Consider the following 16,315-nt stretch of genomic DNA (forward strand, 5'->3'; position numbering starts at 1 on the left):
TACCATACATTTATTCCCAGTTCCATTACAGCATTGAGGATATTTTGCATGGCAGCGTGAATAAGCTCAACAGAACAGGAGTGTTGGGAGGTGCTTAAAAAAGGGGAACCAAGAACAATGCCAGTCACCTTTCTACCCTAAAACAAGAGTGGGCACTGATGTTTTAGTCAACTCTATAGAACCACAGGTCTGCATACAGTTAACCCAAGCATTGAGTGTCCCACTGGAGGACGTTAATAGCTTCTGTGGGATCCAACAGCTGCCTTTGCAAATTATTTGCTTTCCCCAGCTGCTGCCATGCCCTTTGCAGAGCAGAAGCCAGCAGTGAGCAGACACCTGGGGTATGTTCAATATAAACAGAGCATCTATAAACAGGAAGCATCTACAAACCCCAACTAGCACAGCTCTTCCAGGGCTGACATTCAGTGTACAGAATTCAGACCTGCAATAGGGAATGCTCTTATTTCTACATCAGCTGCTCAAGCTGAAGCCAGAACTACAGCTATGCTCTGCTGGGAGAAGAAAAGCTGCAGATGATGCTGGAAATTCACTGTCCCCAGAGGTCATGGCCAGCTTATCTGGGATTGGCCAAACTTCCTGTAATATCACAGAATCATTAAGGTTGGAAAAGACCACCCAGATCATCTCGTCCAACCAGCAGCCCATCACCACTGTGCCCACTAAACCATATCCCTTAAGTACATGGCTGCACCTGAAGGGTCAGCAACAACTCCAGCAAACAAGTTAGCAGTGACCCTACGCTTGCTGACCCCAGTGACAAAATCTACTACAAACATCATGCTTTCAGCCTAGGCCCCAGAGGAACTAAAATAAAGAGCATATGGACTTCATTAAAGCTTCCCCAAGTCAAAAGAGGGGGGTGGGCAACAGCTCTTGGACAGGGTGGGCAAAGAAAGTTTAACAGTGGCAGGGATGATCCAAAAGTGAGTGCTTATTTGAACTGTGAAATTCATCCAGCCTCAGCCATCACTACAGCTCAGCCAGCACCACTTCCACAGCTCTTCTCCAAGTAATGGGGTCTGACAGATCCAGCTCAGCTCCTGCACAGCTCAGAGAACACAAAGCTCTCAACCCGAAGTAATTTGAGCTGTGCTGGAGGTCTGATTCCAGGGGAAAGAACAGAGCATCAGCACTCCGGAGTTGGTATAAAAGTCTTTCACAGTTTAATAGCCAGATATGGCTGCAGCATTTTATCACTTCAGCCCTTCAGAAGCACAGAAAGGAAGAAAGGCTGCCCCAGGGCTGAAAAAACACTGCAGCACAACTTACACCCACATCCAGAAGCACCCACCAGAGCAAACACCTCCAAAAATCATCTAGGACAGAAGAAAAGCAAAGTGGGAGTTCCCATTGGACTCCTGGTGCCAAACAGAATTCCAGTAAAAGAAATAAAGCCGACATTTTAGTGGGACTTCCTAGACTTTGTTCATTTTAGTTGCCTGCCAAACTGCAGCAATTACAGCATCTTGGAGAAAGTGTCTAATTACAGGTTTCTGAGGAGAGCATGCACTCAGAAGCATTACGGTCGTTTAGCATACGGCTATTCCAAGAGACAGCATGTAAGAGAAGAACTGCCAGAAGGTTTATTTTCATTACAGCTATAGTGTAGGAACTTGGTATTCCAATGCATGGCTTTCATTACCCATACACAAAAATTACCAAGCTACCAACTTTCCAACAGCACAATTAAAAGGTTTTCCCTGGAAACAGAGTGCACAAAACAACAGTGGTCAAACTAAACCCATTCTTCCTACCTTCAGGTCTGGCAGAGCCGTTAATTAGATGATCACACTACACCCAGAGCAAGCTAAAAATCATAGAATCCTCAGAGTTGGAAGGGATTTTAAAGAGCATTTGGTCCCATTCCCTGCAAAGCACGGGGACACCCACAGCTCCATCAGTGCTCACAGCCCCTCCAGCCTGACCTTGGGTATCTCCAGGGATGGGGTATCCATCACCTCTCCAGGCAGCCCATCCCTGTGCCTCATCACCACTATTGCAGAAAACCTCTTCCTTATATTTCATCTAAATCTCCCCTCTTTTGGTTTGAAGCCATTTCCCTTTGTCCTGTCACAGCTGAAGAGCCTGTCTCCTTCATTCTTACAGCCCCCCTTCAGCAAGAGCTAGGCCAAGCTCCAAACAAAGGCAAAAGGCAGCATTGACTGATCTGTCCTTGATCCCAAGAGCATATTAGAATAGCCCGCAGCAGAAATTAGCTGACAGCAGAACTGGTTAATGGCACTGCCCTCTAAGAGCTGACACCGGGGGTTACCTCTCCTATAGGAGCTGAGTGGGAAGCCACCCAGGTGTTCAGAATTCCTGAGCTCTCCCCAGCCTACAGGCACCCAAACAGCTTCACCATGCCTATGTCACCTGGATGTCTGCTTGTCCTGGTTGGACACCATGTCACCAACGAAGCAGGAAAGCTCCATGAAAAGTTGCTAACAACAAAGCAACAGTAGAGTTCTCAGGTACAAAGCAGAGAACAGAGTTACACTAGAGAAACAAGGAAAAAACCAACAACAACAACAACAAAACCCCACAGTTTTCGAGTATCTTCTGCTCCAACCCTCCCACCAGCAGTTACCTTATGATGGTAAAGAAGAAATTCCTGCTCCTTCACACCCAGAGATCACTGCCTCCCTCTCTGCTGCTCCATCCAACACGAACCTCAGGACAGACAGCAGCTCCTGCCTGGCTCAGCTCCTAGCAGGCTCTGAGACACAGCACAGTGTGTGGGATCTCCTCTGCTCCGGCTTTCCAGCTTTATAACCCTATTGTGCTCATTAGTCAAGCTCATTCTTTCCAATTTAAATGGTCTTCCTGTAGGTCACAGCTTTCAGGGCTGAACAACGATTTAGAAATCAAAGTCAGACGCAGCATCCGCTAAACGCACATCTTATCCAACTCTAAATCTCCATTTTCCCTTTTGCTTTTGTAAGGCTAAGGCAGCCCTGCTGCAGCCCTTTCTGTAAGCTCCTCCCATGTCAAAGCTGATGCTGACCGGGCACCCCGTGCTGGTTCAGGCACAGAAGCCAGACAAACTCCTCTGAGCTCAGCACAGGGGAGGTTAAAGGTTTGGATCTGAAGCTTCAGCCTGCTCACGTGGCTCTCATTACCGTGCCAATGAAAGCCATGTGTCTGGGATCCCTGGAGCACGGTACAGGAGGAAAAACCCTCTTCAAACAAGCTCTGCTCCTTGCCTTCTGCTTCAGCTTTCCATCTCTTTCCAGCATCAGAAGGGATAACCTTCACAGCAAGATCCCAATGACACACACAGCCCCGTGCTATGAGTGCCATCCATACCCAACAAAGCCACACACCCTCCAACACATCCATGTCTTCCGACACTCAGTCCTTATCACCGTGTAACTGAAACAAAGAGAAAGGAAACTTATTTTGGAAGGGGAGGAGGGAGAGGAAAAGAGAAGTAGTTTAGCATGAGGAGCGGTGCACAGTGAGCATTACCCATGTATTTCCTACTCCCTGCAGAACTCTTTTGTCATCTCACGGCTCCCGCGATGCATGCCAGGCACCCCGACTGCCAACAGCACCAGAAACTCAACAGCCTGTTGTGTTGCCATGGGAATCGGGAGACAGGCAGCTAATTGATAAAATGGAGGCACATTAGGTTTAAAAGAGGAAAAAAGGAAAAAAGATATCCCAGCGTAGTGTCTTGTGCCAGGAAGGGAGGGAAAAAGGAAGAAAATGCACTATATTTACAGCAGAGCTATACAATGCCCCCAGAGAGGGCTTTCCTTCAGCATTTTAATTGCCAGGGTTTTTCTTGTTGTTGGGTTTGATTGTTCTTAACCACAAGGCAAACAAATAGATCTGTACCTAACGCAACACCAGCTTAACTTGATAAATCATATAACATCCCAAGTTGGAAGTGACCCATAAGGATCGCTGAATCCAACTCCTGGCTCCACATAGGACCACCCAAAAATCAGCCCATATATCTAAAAACTGTAGACAGGCTATAGGATGCTGGGTTGGGCAGCTTGCCCTGTGGCTGGGGAGCACCTCCATGCACAACGTGACACCAGTTACCAAATCAATGGTCACAGCTCAGAGCACGGGTGCCCAACCTTTTGGTTTGCCTGGGCCACACTGAGCGATGAGGAATTGTCTTGGGCTGCATATATGTAGGTTGCTCCAAAAGTAATGCTTTTTATTTATTTCCATGGAAATGACAACAACTACAAAGAGCACAATAACTCTGATAGTAACATTCTCAGTTACAAAACGCTATTTTCACTACCATTAGCCCTTCCTTTTTGCTTGTAAAAAAAATATGTGGAGGTCACTGATCATCATCATTGCTGAAATGCACCACCTCACTGGTGGCAGACTGCAAGCCGTGGCTTGGGCACGGCTAGCTGAAAGGTTCCATACAGCCATGGACCAAAGGGCAGTCCAGAGCACCAGTTTTCAGAGTTGAATACACTGTTGTCTGCTCTACCGGGCAAGAAACAAGGGGTCCAACCTGTGGCACAGCTTCCTTTGGCTCACAGTGGTTCTCCAGGTTCCCACAGAGGGATCAGAGCAGCTTGGAAGACACAGAAGTGATATTGTTGGCAGCCAAGCGAAACCCAGCCCACACCGCTCTACCCCAATTCCAATTATTGAGCACATCGACGAAGCAGCTGTTTCCTGCAAGATTTATCACGGCCTTTTCAAGCTGTGGGAGAACGAAGAAAGAAAGAGGGAAGAGGATGGCTGCAATGCTTTACAGGGAACGGCCGAGTGCCTGGCAGCACATTGTGGGAGGAAGCAGCCCCGGAGATTTATGGCTGACTGGGAAACAACGACTGAAAGCTTTCCAAGTTCAAAGCTGAAAAGTTGGGTCTGTAATGGCTTATCTCACGGGACACGAATGTAAGGGCTGGCATGGAGATGAACTCTGCATCTGGCACCCTGAAAATCTGCCGTCCCTGCTGTTCTTCCCTGGAATAAGCCCCACTGTGCAGATATCAAGATCTGATGCAAACTTCAACAGCGCAGGCAAAAATACCTAGAAAAAAAGTCAGCAACGAGGAGGAAAAGAAGGAGGACGATAAGAAACCAAATGGGAACTATGAATGAGCAAGCAACAGCAAATGGGAGCTGCTGCAAAGTGGATTTGCTCTGAATGCAAGGAGGTGCCCATTGAGGTCGATATTTGTCTTTGGGAGGCAGCTGGGAGGGCACTGAACCTCAGACAGACGTATTGAATAAAGGCATTCACATAAAGGTCTCATTCAGGAGGTGGCTGGTACGAAAGCTGCTCTGCCATGGGCGAGACAAGCATTCTCGGTGCCCACTGGAGACAGCAGTGCTGGAACTCTGAGTTCATAACAGCTACACCAGATCAGATAATATCAGGCTGGCTGTTCTTAAACTGGGAGAAGGTATTTGTTATATTCCTGGATTTTTTTTTTTTGTATAAACAATGGTATTCAAGAAAATACACTTAGCAGATCCTTCTTGGCAGCACAGGGCACAAGGGAAGTGACTAGCAAAACACGCACACGATTTCTTTCACTGAGTGGTAATTAGCATGCAGCATATGGAAAGATCTATTCATCCAGATTAGAGTGTTATTTTTTTACATAATTATTATTTTTAAAACCTTAAGTATATTCTTTCAACATTTGTACTTCAATCTGCTGTGTGATATTTTCCAGCCTGAAAACAGAGTCCATCTATCACATTCCTGAGCAACAGCACCCTGCTTTCCTGGAAAAGAATGCAAACAAAAATCCCATAATATTAAAGGTGTTTCAGGTTTGACAGAATCAGAGTCATTAACACTGGAAAAGACCTCTAAGATCATCCAGACCGACCATCACCTCCCACCAATAGTGCCAAATCCCTCAGTGCCACATCTCCATGGCTCCTGAACACCTCCAGGGACAGTGACTGCCCCACTCCCCTGGCAGCCTCTGCCAGTGCCCAACCACTCTTTCAGAAGGAATAGAGCACCCATGCCTCCTTCCCCAGCCTCCAGAAATAAACCACAGACCCATTTGACAACCTAGGGCTAAAGTAATCCACGGTGTACCGAACCACACAGGCTTCATTCTTTCCTAAGTAAATAACAAAAAATCACTGATTGGAACGCTCCACTTGGAAGCATTACATGCTTTATTGACTACAGCTGATCCTAACAGAAAATACAGTTTGCCATTTAGAAAAAGCACTTAGCTGTAAAGACTTATCACGCCCCATCCCCAAGCCCCTCAAAGCAGTCACCCTACCCAGATCCCTGGGATGGAAACCCTTAAGAACTACGCGCTGGGAGAGTCAGAAAGCAGCTAGAAAGCACAGAGCCACGATATCCCATGAGAACAGTGTGGTGGATGCACTTACATGAGACGAATTTGCAGGGGGTTCCTGATGGGGGCCAGCTCAAGCAATGCACGGTGAGATCGCCGTCCCCAAATCACTGGTGTGCACAGCTCTCTGCCCAGTGGCACTTCCAGCACAAGTGTGGCTTCCTAGAGATTTTCCTTTTCACGTGAGCGTACAAAAGGTCGGGACTGAGCTCAGCACAATGCCTGCATGCCCTGCACATGTGTCCATGCAGTTGTCTGTGATTTCCTCGGCTGTGGGAATCTGTAAGGCAGGAGCTCAGTTCCGGAGGTGCTGCTGCAGAAGTGCAGACAGCTGCTCTCAGTGAACTGATCCAATGGCAAAAAAAACAAGGAGAGAGGCAGACACGGGTCTTTAACGAGACATTTATAAATGGTTTCCCAGGCACAGCTCTGGCGGCTGCACAGAGAGAGGAGCGGTCTCAGGACACCTTCAAAACTGTAGAAATTTATCTTCAGTACCAAACACTGCAAAGAGTGGCCAAGCAATCAACCAGCAGAGTTTTGAACTCACCAGCCTTCAAGCGCAGGATTTTTGCTCGGGCATTGTTCCCATTCAAATGGGCTTTGCTGCTGCTCCTACAGCAAGTGGGAGAAGAGCAGCCAAGCAGCACATTGCTCAAGCAGCTGTGTGTAGAAGAGCCATGGGCTCATTCACTCAAAAGTGATGGAATTAGCTCATTGCCAATGAACTCCAGAAGAGAAGGTACCAGAAAATAGCCTAGCTTGTTCCATCACGAGCAATGACTACTTAACAATCAGACTGGGTCCAGACTGAGGGTCAAGAGCAGCCAGTGCAAGGAATGTAATGAAGATGCTGCGTGTGTGCAATCTGGGATGCTGACTCACAGGATACAACCTGAGCGGCCACGTGGAGTGCCCCTACTGCTAACAACTGAATCATACCATTATTAAGGTTGGAAAAGACCATGAAGATCACTGAATCCTTCCCAGTAGGGGAAAGAAAGGTTAAATCACAGGGACTGGGAGAGCCTCATACAGCTCTGGCTCCAGCACAGACTCTGAGCACAGGGCTTTCTCCAGATACATAATGCACATTGCCTGCTCTTACATCATTCCAGTGCTCAGATGATTTAGTAAAGCAAAAAAGTTGAATGGATTTGGTTCATTATAGTCAAACCCCCCACAGGCTGGACATCTGTGGGAAGAGATTTCCCTTCCATGGTGTCCTGCAAGGAGCTGCTGACGGGTAGCAGGAGGGCATCCAACCTCCGTATGCCTTCAGCATGTGCTCACATCTCATTCTGCAGAGGGCGCACCGAATGTTTAAGGATTAACTACATCAAATCCCACTAAGAGCATCTCACAGTTAAGACAATTAAAATCAGACTCTCAGTCATCTCTAAATGCTATCTGTAAAGCTGATGAAACCAAGATAGATTCAATGGGGATTCAATGCCCTTTTGTTGGCATGCACCAAATCACCTCCTTGGGAAAGGAGCTCCCAAGGTCCCTCCCTTGGTCAGAATGGGAGCAGGGGATAACATACTGCAAGGCATCACCCCCTCCTGCATCACAAACACCTGCACCAAGCTGAATACAACCTTCCTAAGCATCCCATAATCAATTCCCTATCAACTTTCCAAATACCCCTAGCAGCCACCTCTTTCTGTCAGATCTTAAATTAACAAACCATAAATACTATCTGCAGTTTTTCTTCTGTGCAACACTTGAAAGCACACAGCTGTTTTCTTCCAGGTAACTCCCAAGCAGGTGAATGCTGTGTGCTGGAAACATGGCTGTTACTACAGACTGATAAATATCTGCTGATGCTGCAGCATCTAACCTAGAAATTAAACTTCAACGGATCCATGAAGATAAAACCAAGCCCAATCAAACTTGACTGTTGCATCACCAGTGTCCGGGTACTGACTGCTGATCCAACCCATGGAACATCCATTCACACTTGCAGCATGGATTTAATTGAAGGCTGAACCAAAGTGTCAAAACCAGATGTTTGCTGGTCTCTGGAGGCATTCAAGGCCAGGTTGGACGTGGCTCTGGGCAGTCTGGTCTGCCGGTTGGCAACCCTGCACATAGCAGGAGGTTGGAACAAGATGATCATTGTGGTCCCTTTAACCCAGGCCGTTCTATGATTTTATGACAATGGCAGGCTCAGCCCCATGGTGTGGGGTAATTTCTCTCAATTTACCAGTGCACTACACCCTAAGTTTAATATTAATCAAGAGCACAAAGCTTTGAATAGACAAGTATCAGCTCCCTCTGTCTGTTCTGGTCAATCAGCTGCTCCGGGCACCACAACCACACTGATTGTGTTTCAGACAAAACAGTAGTTTTGTGTCTTTCACATTTATTTCAAAGTGAGAATTAATACATTGGTGAGCAAGAAAAAACAGCCCTCCTTCTTGCACCTTAATAAAAAGCCTAAACTAAAACAGTGAGAAATCCTGTTTAACAAAAAACCACCAAACAACAATTTCTCAACAAGGAACGGTAACAACAGCTCTGGAGATCCCACACCTTTGATCACACAGCCCAAAGCAAGCACTATGGCTGCATCCAACTCCATCACAGCTCATCTACACCAGGCTCAGACTGGATGCACTCCAGTCTTGCAGACAAAGACACTGGTGTGGGCTGCTCTGCCTCTACCAGGAGTGTCCCATTCTCACCCAATGCTGTCTACATATACTGGTTTTCCTTTTTTCCACCAGCCTTCTGCCAACATTCTTCAACTGAAGACGAGATTTAAGAACCCCACAAAGCAGACAAAAGCACTCAGAGCAGCAGTACAGCAGCTTGCTTGGAGAGGAAAGCCTTTCCCATCAGCTGGCTCCAGCATTCCCTTCACCTGTTCCACCAGCTGGAGGCTGTGTGGGCCCATTCATCACAGCTTCCATTCTCTCTCCATTTTGCAGCTCCAGGCAAAAGCAGACTTTTCCCAGGAGGGGGTGGGGTAGAAAATAAGACGTATGAGCTTTTTTAGAAAAAGAAATCCAAATGATATATTGAGCCCTTTAGAGTGTCCCACACCTTTTGCACAGAAACTTTGCTTGCACGCAGGGTTGAAGGCAGTAACGTTCTTTAGTTGAAGCACAGAAAATAGGCCAACACATGTGTGGGAAATCCTGTCCTCACACAGCTAGAGATGAATTCTCAGTCTGGTTTTAAGAAAAACAGTCACCAGAACAAAATAAAACTTATTTTTCCATTGTTTCAGCTTTATGGAAGAGAAAGGGAGTGGGAGAGTCATCATGGACACCACTCATTGAGGCGGACGTTTTCCAAGAGCCCATGCCAGCTGCCTCTCTCCTGCTGACTTTCAGTGGAAATACCCATTTAGCTCCAATTTAAATAGACCACAAAAAGCCCTCAGACCTTCCCAAGTGTCACATGAGGCAGGAGATGCAGTAAATCTCCATATTGAGAAAGTTCAATGACAAAGAAGTAGTAAGAAACTGTGGAACCAGAGTAAGAGCGTCCAGGGCAAAACTCAGATATGCCATGCCCATTCTTCCTCACATGCTATGACTATGTCATATGGGGTCTTCACAAAGGCACAAAGCCACAAACTGTGAATATATACATACACAGAGACACATCTCATGTCTCTATCAATCATATTTTTTGTTATATGAGCTGTCAGGAGTACATGGAAGCACTCAGCAAGGTACATCTCCACTGCCTGGAAAAGGAAGAGATGAGAGATGGATGAGAGACTCTTGACTTTCTACAGAAGAACGTGAATAGAATAGTAGAAAAGAAGCAATCAAATCACCTATGCATATTCTAGTCAAAGAATAAAAGACAGCATATTTCCTACCACTATTGCAAGACAAGACAAGACAAGACTGGTGGGCTCAAGGGAAGGCACAAGGAAGAAAAGTTGAAGCTTCCCAATATACATTTGCATCAAATGGTTTTCTGACAACTCTCAGGTACAACTGAAGAACGAACACCTTCTCTTCACTGCCCATTTGGAAGACTCAATCCATATGCAGGATCTTCCTGAGCCAGCCCCAGGTTACCAAAGGCAGGAGGCAGCTCAGAGCCAACAGACTGTATACCATTGCATTTGAATTCTGCACTTCAGCAGATCTGTGGTTCTCTTTTACAAATGTGTTTCAAGCTTAGGAGACTTCTTTCTTCCTCCCATTACTGCCTGCACTGTGGCTGGGCTCTGCCACCCAGCAATGACTCTGCCCCAGACTTTGCTGAGCATCCCATGCTGGCAGAGTGCTGTAGCTGAACAAGGCACAAAGGCTGCAGCAAACAAGTGCTGCATTCAGCATAGCAGTCCCATCAGCCCCCAGTGCTGCTCTCTGCAATGACTCCTTCATCCTGCAACACACTCGCTGTGTTTGCTGGGATGCTTCTGTGCAAAGCCTTGAGGTCTGCCCCATCAGCTTTTCTTAGGATAAAAACCAACTGAAAGCAGCTCCACACCAAGCGCAACTATCAGTCCACTGTGCCTTGAAAGATTCACACCCAGTGGTAATTAGTCACTTAGAGTCCTAAGAGTTCATTTCTCAGCTACAGACATACAGCAAGGAGAAAAAAAGTGGGGGAAATACAGAAATGAATCCAGGGAACAACTTCAAAATAAACACATAATCCTTACCCTATGAATTTCCTTTGTCAACCTGAGCATCCCTCTAGGAAACAGATAAAGGAGGCTTTTATTTTCTTTGATTTGGATGCTAAATTAAGAAATTACTCTAATATTAAGAACCAGCAGAGTCAAGTGGCCAGCTGGGAAACAACAGTGATGTTCCCTACAATGTTGTAGTACTGGGAAGGATCTCTACTTCCGCCCATAATCTCTTGTGGTCACCAGCCCCTCAAACAACACCTTGCACCAACGACAAGTTAAAACTGGTTCTAACAATATTGTTCAAATTAAGAATAGCAGAGATGATGTATGCCCGTGAGCAGAGCACAGCCCCTGCCACGTGAGAACAAAGCACAGCCAAGTTTGCTCAACACTGAGCAGAAGCATTCCATGCAAAGACCCCACAGACCTTATGAAGCAAAACAAAAACCACAGCATTCAAAACAGCCAGAAGAAAATGCTAAACAACACTCAAACCCTTTTGAAGTGTAATTTATACAGCAGTCTGTACAGCTTGTGTATACCCAGGATATAGATAAATGGACAATAAGACACGTGTGTGTGTCTAGATAAATATCCCAGAGCTTCCAATCGTTCTATTGAAACAAAGGCACTAATTTGAGATAACTAGTGCAGGACAAATTACCTTCAGTGCCTGGTTCTCACTAAAACATTACCACAGGCCAGAAGCAATGGCTATAGGACAGTGTTTAAGGCATCCCAGAGTGAGGTTCCCATCTGCACAAGTATTACCAGCTCTTCAAATTTTACAATTCCTTCTCTGCCTCACAGCACCACACCAGTGCACCTTTTGGCTAAAAAAACACTGTCAATCAAATCTGCCCAAACTTGGGTTGGGGGCTATGCATGTTGGCAATCCCATGCTTTGTGGCTATGCCCGACTGCCAGAGCAATCACACCCATATCTAAGACAGGATCACATCCAATCCAGACAGGAGACATCAATCAGACAAGGGAGGACATCTAACCACCCATTCATATTTGTTTTGATCCACGCTCAAGATCAGCCTCCTTACAAGATGAGCAATTTCTCACCCCACTGAGCACCACTGGGTCTTTGCCTTTAAACCTGGCTATCACTTGGCTCAGCTCATGCCCCCATTGATGGAGTTCCTACCTTCCTTTGTACCAGTGGTGACAGTCGCTGCTGCTGTCCCTGATGCTCGTCCCACTGGGCTGGAGTGCTTCCCTGTCCTGCCAGGGATTTTAAGTCCACTTGGCTTCAGCATGGTTGCTGCCTCTGTATCTCAGGTTGTTGCTACCAGTGTCTCCAAGTGCTGTCCTGCTGTTCAGCACTCAGGCTCCTCGATGTTGGGTCTCTTCTTCCATCGCCACAGACCTAGGGGGGAAGAGCACAGGGAAGTCAGATTATTGAGAAATAAGACAGAAATGGGTGGGAGAGCACGAGCAGGCTTGCAGAAAGCAGTGCCCCGCTTCATGTAGGTGACATGATCTTTCTTTTCTGCACCTGTAAAATGAGGGAGATTTCCTTGGTCTCCCATTTTTGTGTTACAGCCTTTTCCTTAATCTTGCTAAGTAACTTCCAACCTGGCAACCTAGATTAGAGCAGAAGATTCTCAGAACCAAACAAGAATTCAAATTCAGTTTGGGACTGTTGATTTTCTTTAAATTCTAAAGTCTCATCTCATCCATTAGAATCACACAATCATTGAGGCTGGAAAGACCAATTAAGATCATCTAGTTCAACCATCAACCCATGCCCATGACCTCTCTAGGTCAGTTAGCCAAGATCTACTTCTCCTGTTCTGCAAGGGCCTTCCCAAAGGGGCATTACAACCCCATGGCACTACACCTCATTGCATGTTCCCCATGTTCACACAACTTCAGGGCAGTTCCTCAGTTCCTCCAAACCAACACGAGGAGTAAGGAAGAGGTCAGTGTTCATCACTGGGCTCTTAGCTCCTTCCATTAAGGATAAATCTCCAATCTTGGTAGAGAAAACAAGGCTTCCCCCAAAGGGGAAGATAAAGGGAATAAGACATCTTAATGTGACTACGCAGCATTAACAAGCACTGAACTTTTCAAGCAAAAAGTTTGATGGCAATTAAAAAAAAAAAAGAAAGAAAGAAAGGAAATGACTAAGTTGCTGAAAAAATGCAAAAACATTCCGAATGGGTAAAGAAAAACAATCAAAAAATTGAGACTATCAGCAAAAAGGAAGCTACGGTTGGCTGATTGAGGAGGGATGTGGGCAGAAGGAGGTGGCAGCAGAGCGAGACAGGGACAATGGCAACAAACTGCAAAGGGAACAGCAGCACAGCCAGGAGGTGAGGACACCCAGGTCTGGGCCATGGGATGAGACAGCCTCGTGTCTGCATCATTTGAGAGAACTGACGTAGCAAAGTCTTACAGATGCTGCAAGGGGAGAAGTGCAATGGCCAGGATGAGAAGTGATTAAGGAGTGAGTAAGGATCCCAGCACAGGCAAGAGGGGAGGGCTGGCAGCTCTCCAGGGAGAACCACAGGCACACAGATGGGAACGAAAGAAAAAAAAAAAAAAAGGAAAAATTCCAAAACCATTCCCGAAATCTCCTGGAATGCTGAGACACCAAAGAGTATTTCAGCAGTAAGTCAGCCATCCCACACTGAGTTAGAGATGAGAGAATAACAAAAGGAGACCAGGGAGAGAGGGAGCAGAGTGGGATCTGGGTGTCCTGGTGGCCAACACGGTGACCATGAGCCAGCAGGGTGCCCTGGTGGCCATGAAGATCAAAAAAATTTGGGGTGTATTAAAGGAGTGTGGCCAGCAGGACATGGGAGGTGATCCTCCTGCTCTGCTCTGAGGAGGGCACATCTGGAGTGCTGTGTGCACTTCTGTGCTCCTCAGTTCAAGGCAGACATGGAACTGCTGGAGTGAATGCAAAGATGATGTGGGCCTGGAGCATCTCCTGTATGGGGAAAGGCTGTTCGCCTGGAGAACAGAAGGCGGAGGGGGAATCTGATCAGTGTTTATTGATATCCAGAGGGCAGGAATTGAGTGGATGGGGCCAGGCTCTTCTCAATGGCACCCAGTGACAGAACAAGGGGCACAAACTGGAATACGGGAATTTCCATCTGAACACGAGGAAATATTTTTCACTGTGAGGGTGACAGAGCCCTGGAACAGGCTGCCCACTGAGGTGGGCAAATGTCCTTCTCTGGAGATACTTAAAGCCTTCCTTCTCAGGTGGACTGGATTTTATTTATTGGGGTGGGAGAGAATAAGAGGAAGTGCATTCCCATTGCATTACATTTCTGCCAGAAACGTTGATGCAAACACATGCTTTCAACATACTGATGCTGAAAAACAAAAACTCCATGGGCTGCTAATTAAGCTACCCTGCAAACACAGAGCTGCTTTTATTCTACTATACAGCCCATGCACATCCATACTCACAGGGCTCCACGCCACACAACAAATTCAATAAGTGCCCAAGGTGCCACCCTGTGTGCAACCCCAGTACCTCAGTCTGGGCAATCCTGAGTCACACCATCAGGTCATTATCCTCACCCAGGCTGCCCTGAGCCATCCAAGCCTCTTTAAGCTAAAACACTGGAAACACAGGTTAGAGGTTAGGAGGAAATTCTCTACTCAGATAGTGGTGAGGCACTGGAACAGACCGCCCAAAGAAGCTATGGATGCCCAACCCTTGGGAGCATTCAGAAGGCCAGGTGGGACATGGCCCAGGGCAACCTGACCTGCTGGGGGACAACCCTGTCACGGCATGGGGTTGAAACTGGATGATCTTTAAGGTCTCTTCAAACCCAATCATCCTACGATTCTAAGACCCAAGCAATGCAGCTTTGATCCTGCAGTCACATCTCAGGCTGGGACGTGGGCCAGCATCTCCACAGGGCACTGCCCTGCTCCATTAGAGATAACAACTTGCTCTGAGCTTCTGTACTGCATCCTCAGCACCCCAACAGGTGCTCTTAGCACAGTTCTGAACACGCACAAACATGCTGTTGTATGGGATGTAAGAAACACTTGAGCCATTTTTTCCTATTCCTTATATCATCTGCCCAAGTTTAATATTCCAGCCTAACTTCACAGAAATGAGATTTCCCCCTGCCACAAGGTTAAAAAAATAAAATAAAATAAAGCCACCACAAAAATATCTAAAAATATCTGCCCCTATAAACACTCAGGGGCCAGTTCAGCTTATTTTGTTTTTCCTTCTTCGTCAAAAATGATGCAGACTACAAAGGTCTTCAAGATCTCCACTGGATTCTTCCTGCAGTCTTGTCATACCAGGATGAATGGCTTTGTGTGTTCCCACAACAAAAAACCATCCCAGGAATGCACAATACAAAAGCTGCTCCAAATGACCAAAACATTCTGTTCTCCATCTTTCCATCGGAAAAGGGGACAGCCAAATCTGAGTCACCCAGGCTCAGATTCAAGGAGAACAGCTCTCAGCTAAATGCAGATGTACTCCCAAAAAATACCTCTCACCAGCAGTGATATAACTGGATACATGAAGTATCTGTAAGATGGGCCAGGCATCATAACAGCATATATCAAAAACAGAGGAACAGCAGGAGGTGCTGAGATCTCAGTTATTTCTCAAATAGGGTAGAGGGGGTGGAAACAAAACCTATATTGCCAAGGCTGAAAAAGGTTCATCTTCAAGTTTTTCTGCTTTACCCATCCCTCCTGCCCTCAGCAAGGCACGTTGCATGTGGCAAATGGGCATCCACACCATCCCAATTCAAGATGGCCATACCAACAAAGCAGATCTTCAAACCCAGCACGCTCCCTAGAAGGAAACTCTCATGAATATCTGTTCACCTCCATGTACTGAACAAAACACAACACGGGAACAGGTTTCTAGACAGACTGACTTGGGCCAAGTCCCATCCTGTGGCTGGTGCTGCCTTCTGGATGGGTCTGGATGTAAGAAGAATTTATCCAACACAGCACTCTGGGCAAGGCACAGAATCTGTGCTGAACACAGATTCAAGTGCCTGAGCACTGCTGGAATGGATCAACGCTTATAGTGCTTTATAGAGAAATACAGAGCTGTTTTGTTAACATTAAGTACACAGCCCAAAGTCTAAGTGCCAAAACTGAGGTTTCTAATTTTCTAAATCTGCAAAATTTGATTCCTTACCTGCAGATTTAAATTTACAGTCAGTGATGCATACAGCTTTTCTAAGACCCAGACCAGTTATCGTACTGAAGGAAATGATGGTTGCTGTATTGCATGGGAATTGAATGACAGACAGTGCAGACAAGCAGTACAACTTAAACTTCTGTTTAAGGCAATCTTGACTGATGCACATTACCAGCAATTCCTAAAGCAATTATTTGGATACAAAAA

The 16,315-nt window shown here is 46.3% G+C and overlaps 1 protein-coding gene across 3 annotated transcripts in view; it reads right to left on the bottom strand.

Moving 5' to 3' along the window:
• CLIP2 (CAP-Gly domain containing linker protein 2) overlaps window positions 1-16,315 on the bottom strand; it is a 58,588-nt gene that overhangs the window by 34,489 nt on the left and 7,784 nt on the right. For all 3 annotated transcript variants that reach the window (XM_010721814.3, XM_031556415.1, XM_010721813.3), the window contains exon 2: window positions 12,110-12,331. In XM_010721814.3, the coding sequence (XP_010720116.1) occupies window positions 12,110-12,221 (112 nt within the window). In that variant the 5' untranslated portion in view covers window positions 12,222-12,331. The remainder of the gene's footprint in view (window positions 1-12,109; window positions 12,332-16,315) is intronic.

This window comes from Meleagris gallopavo, chromosome 21 (genome assembly GCF_000146605.3).
Source record: "Meleagris gallopavo isolate NT-WF06-2002-E0010 breed Aviagen turkey brand Nicholas breeding stock chromosome 21, Turkey_5.1, whole genome shotgun sequence".
Lineage (NCBI taxonomy): Eukaryota > Metazoa > Chordata > Aves > Galliformes > Phasianidae > Meleagris > Meleagris gallopavo.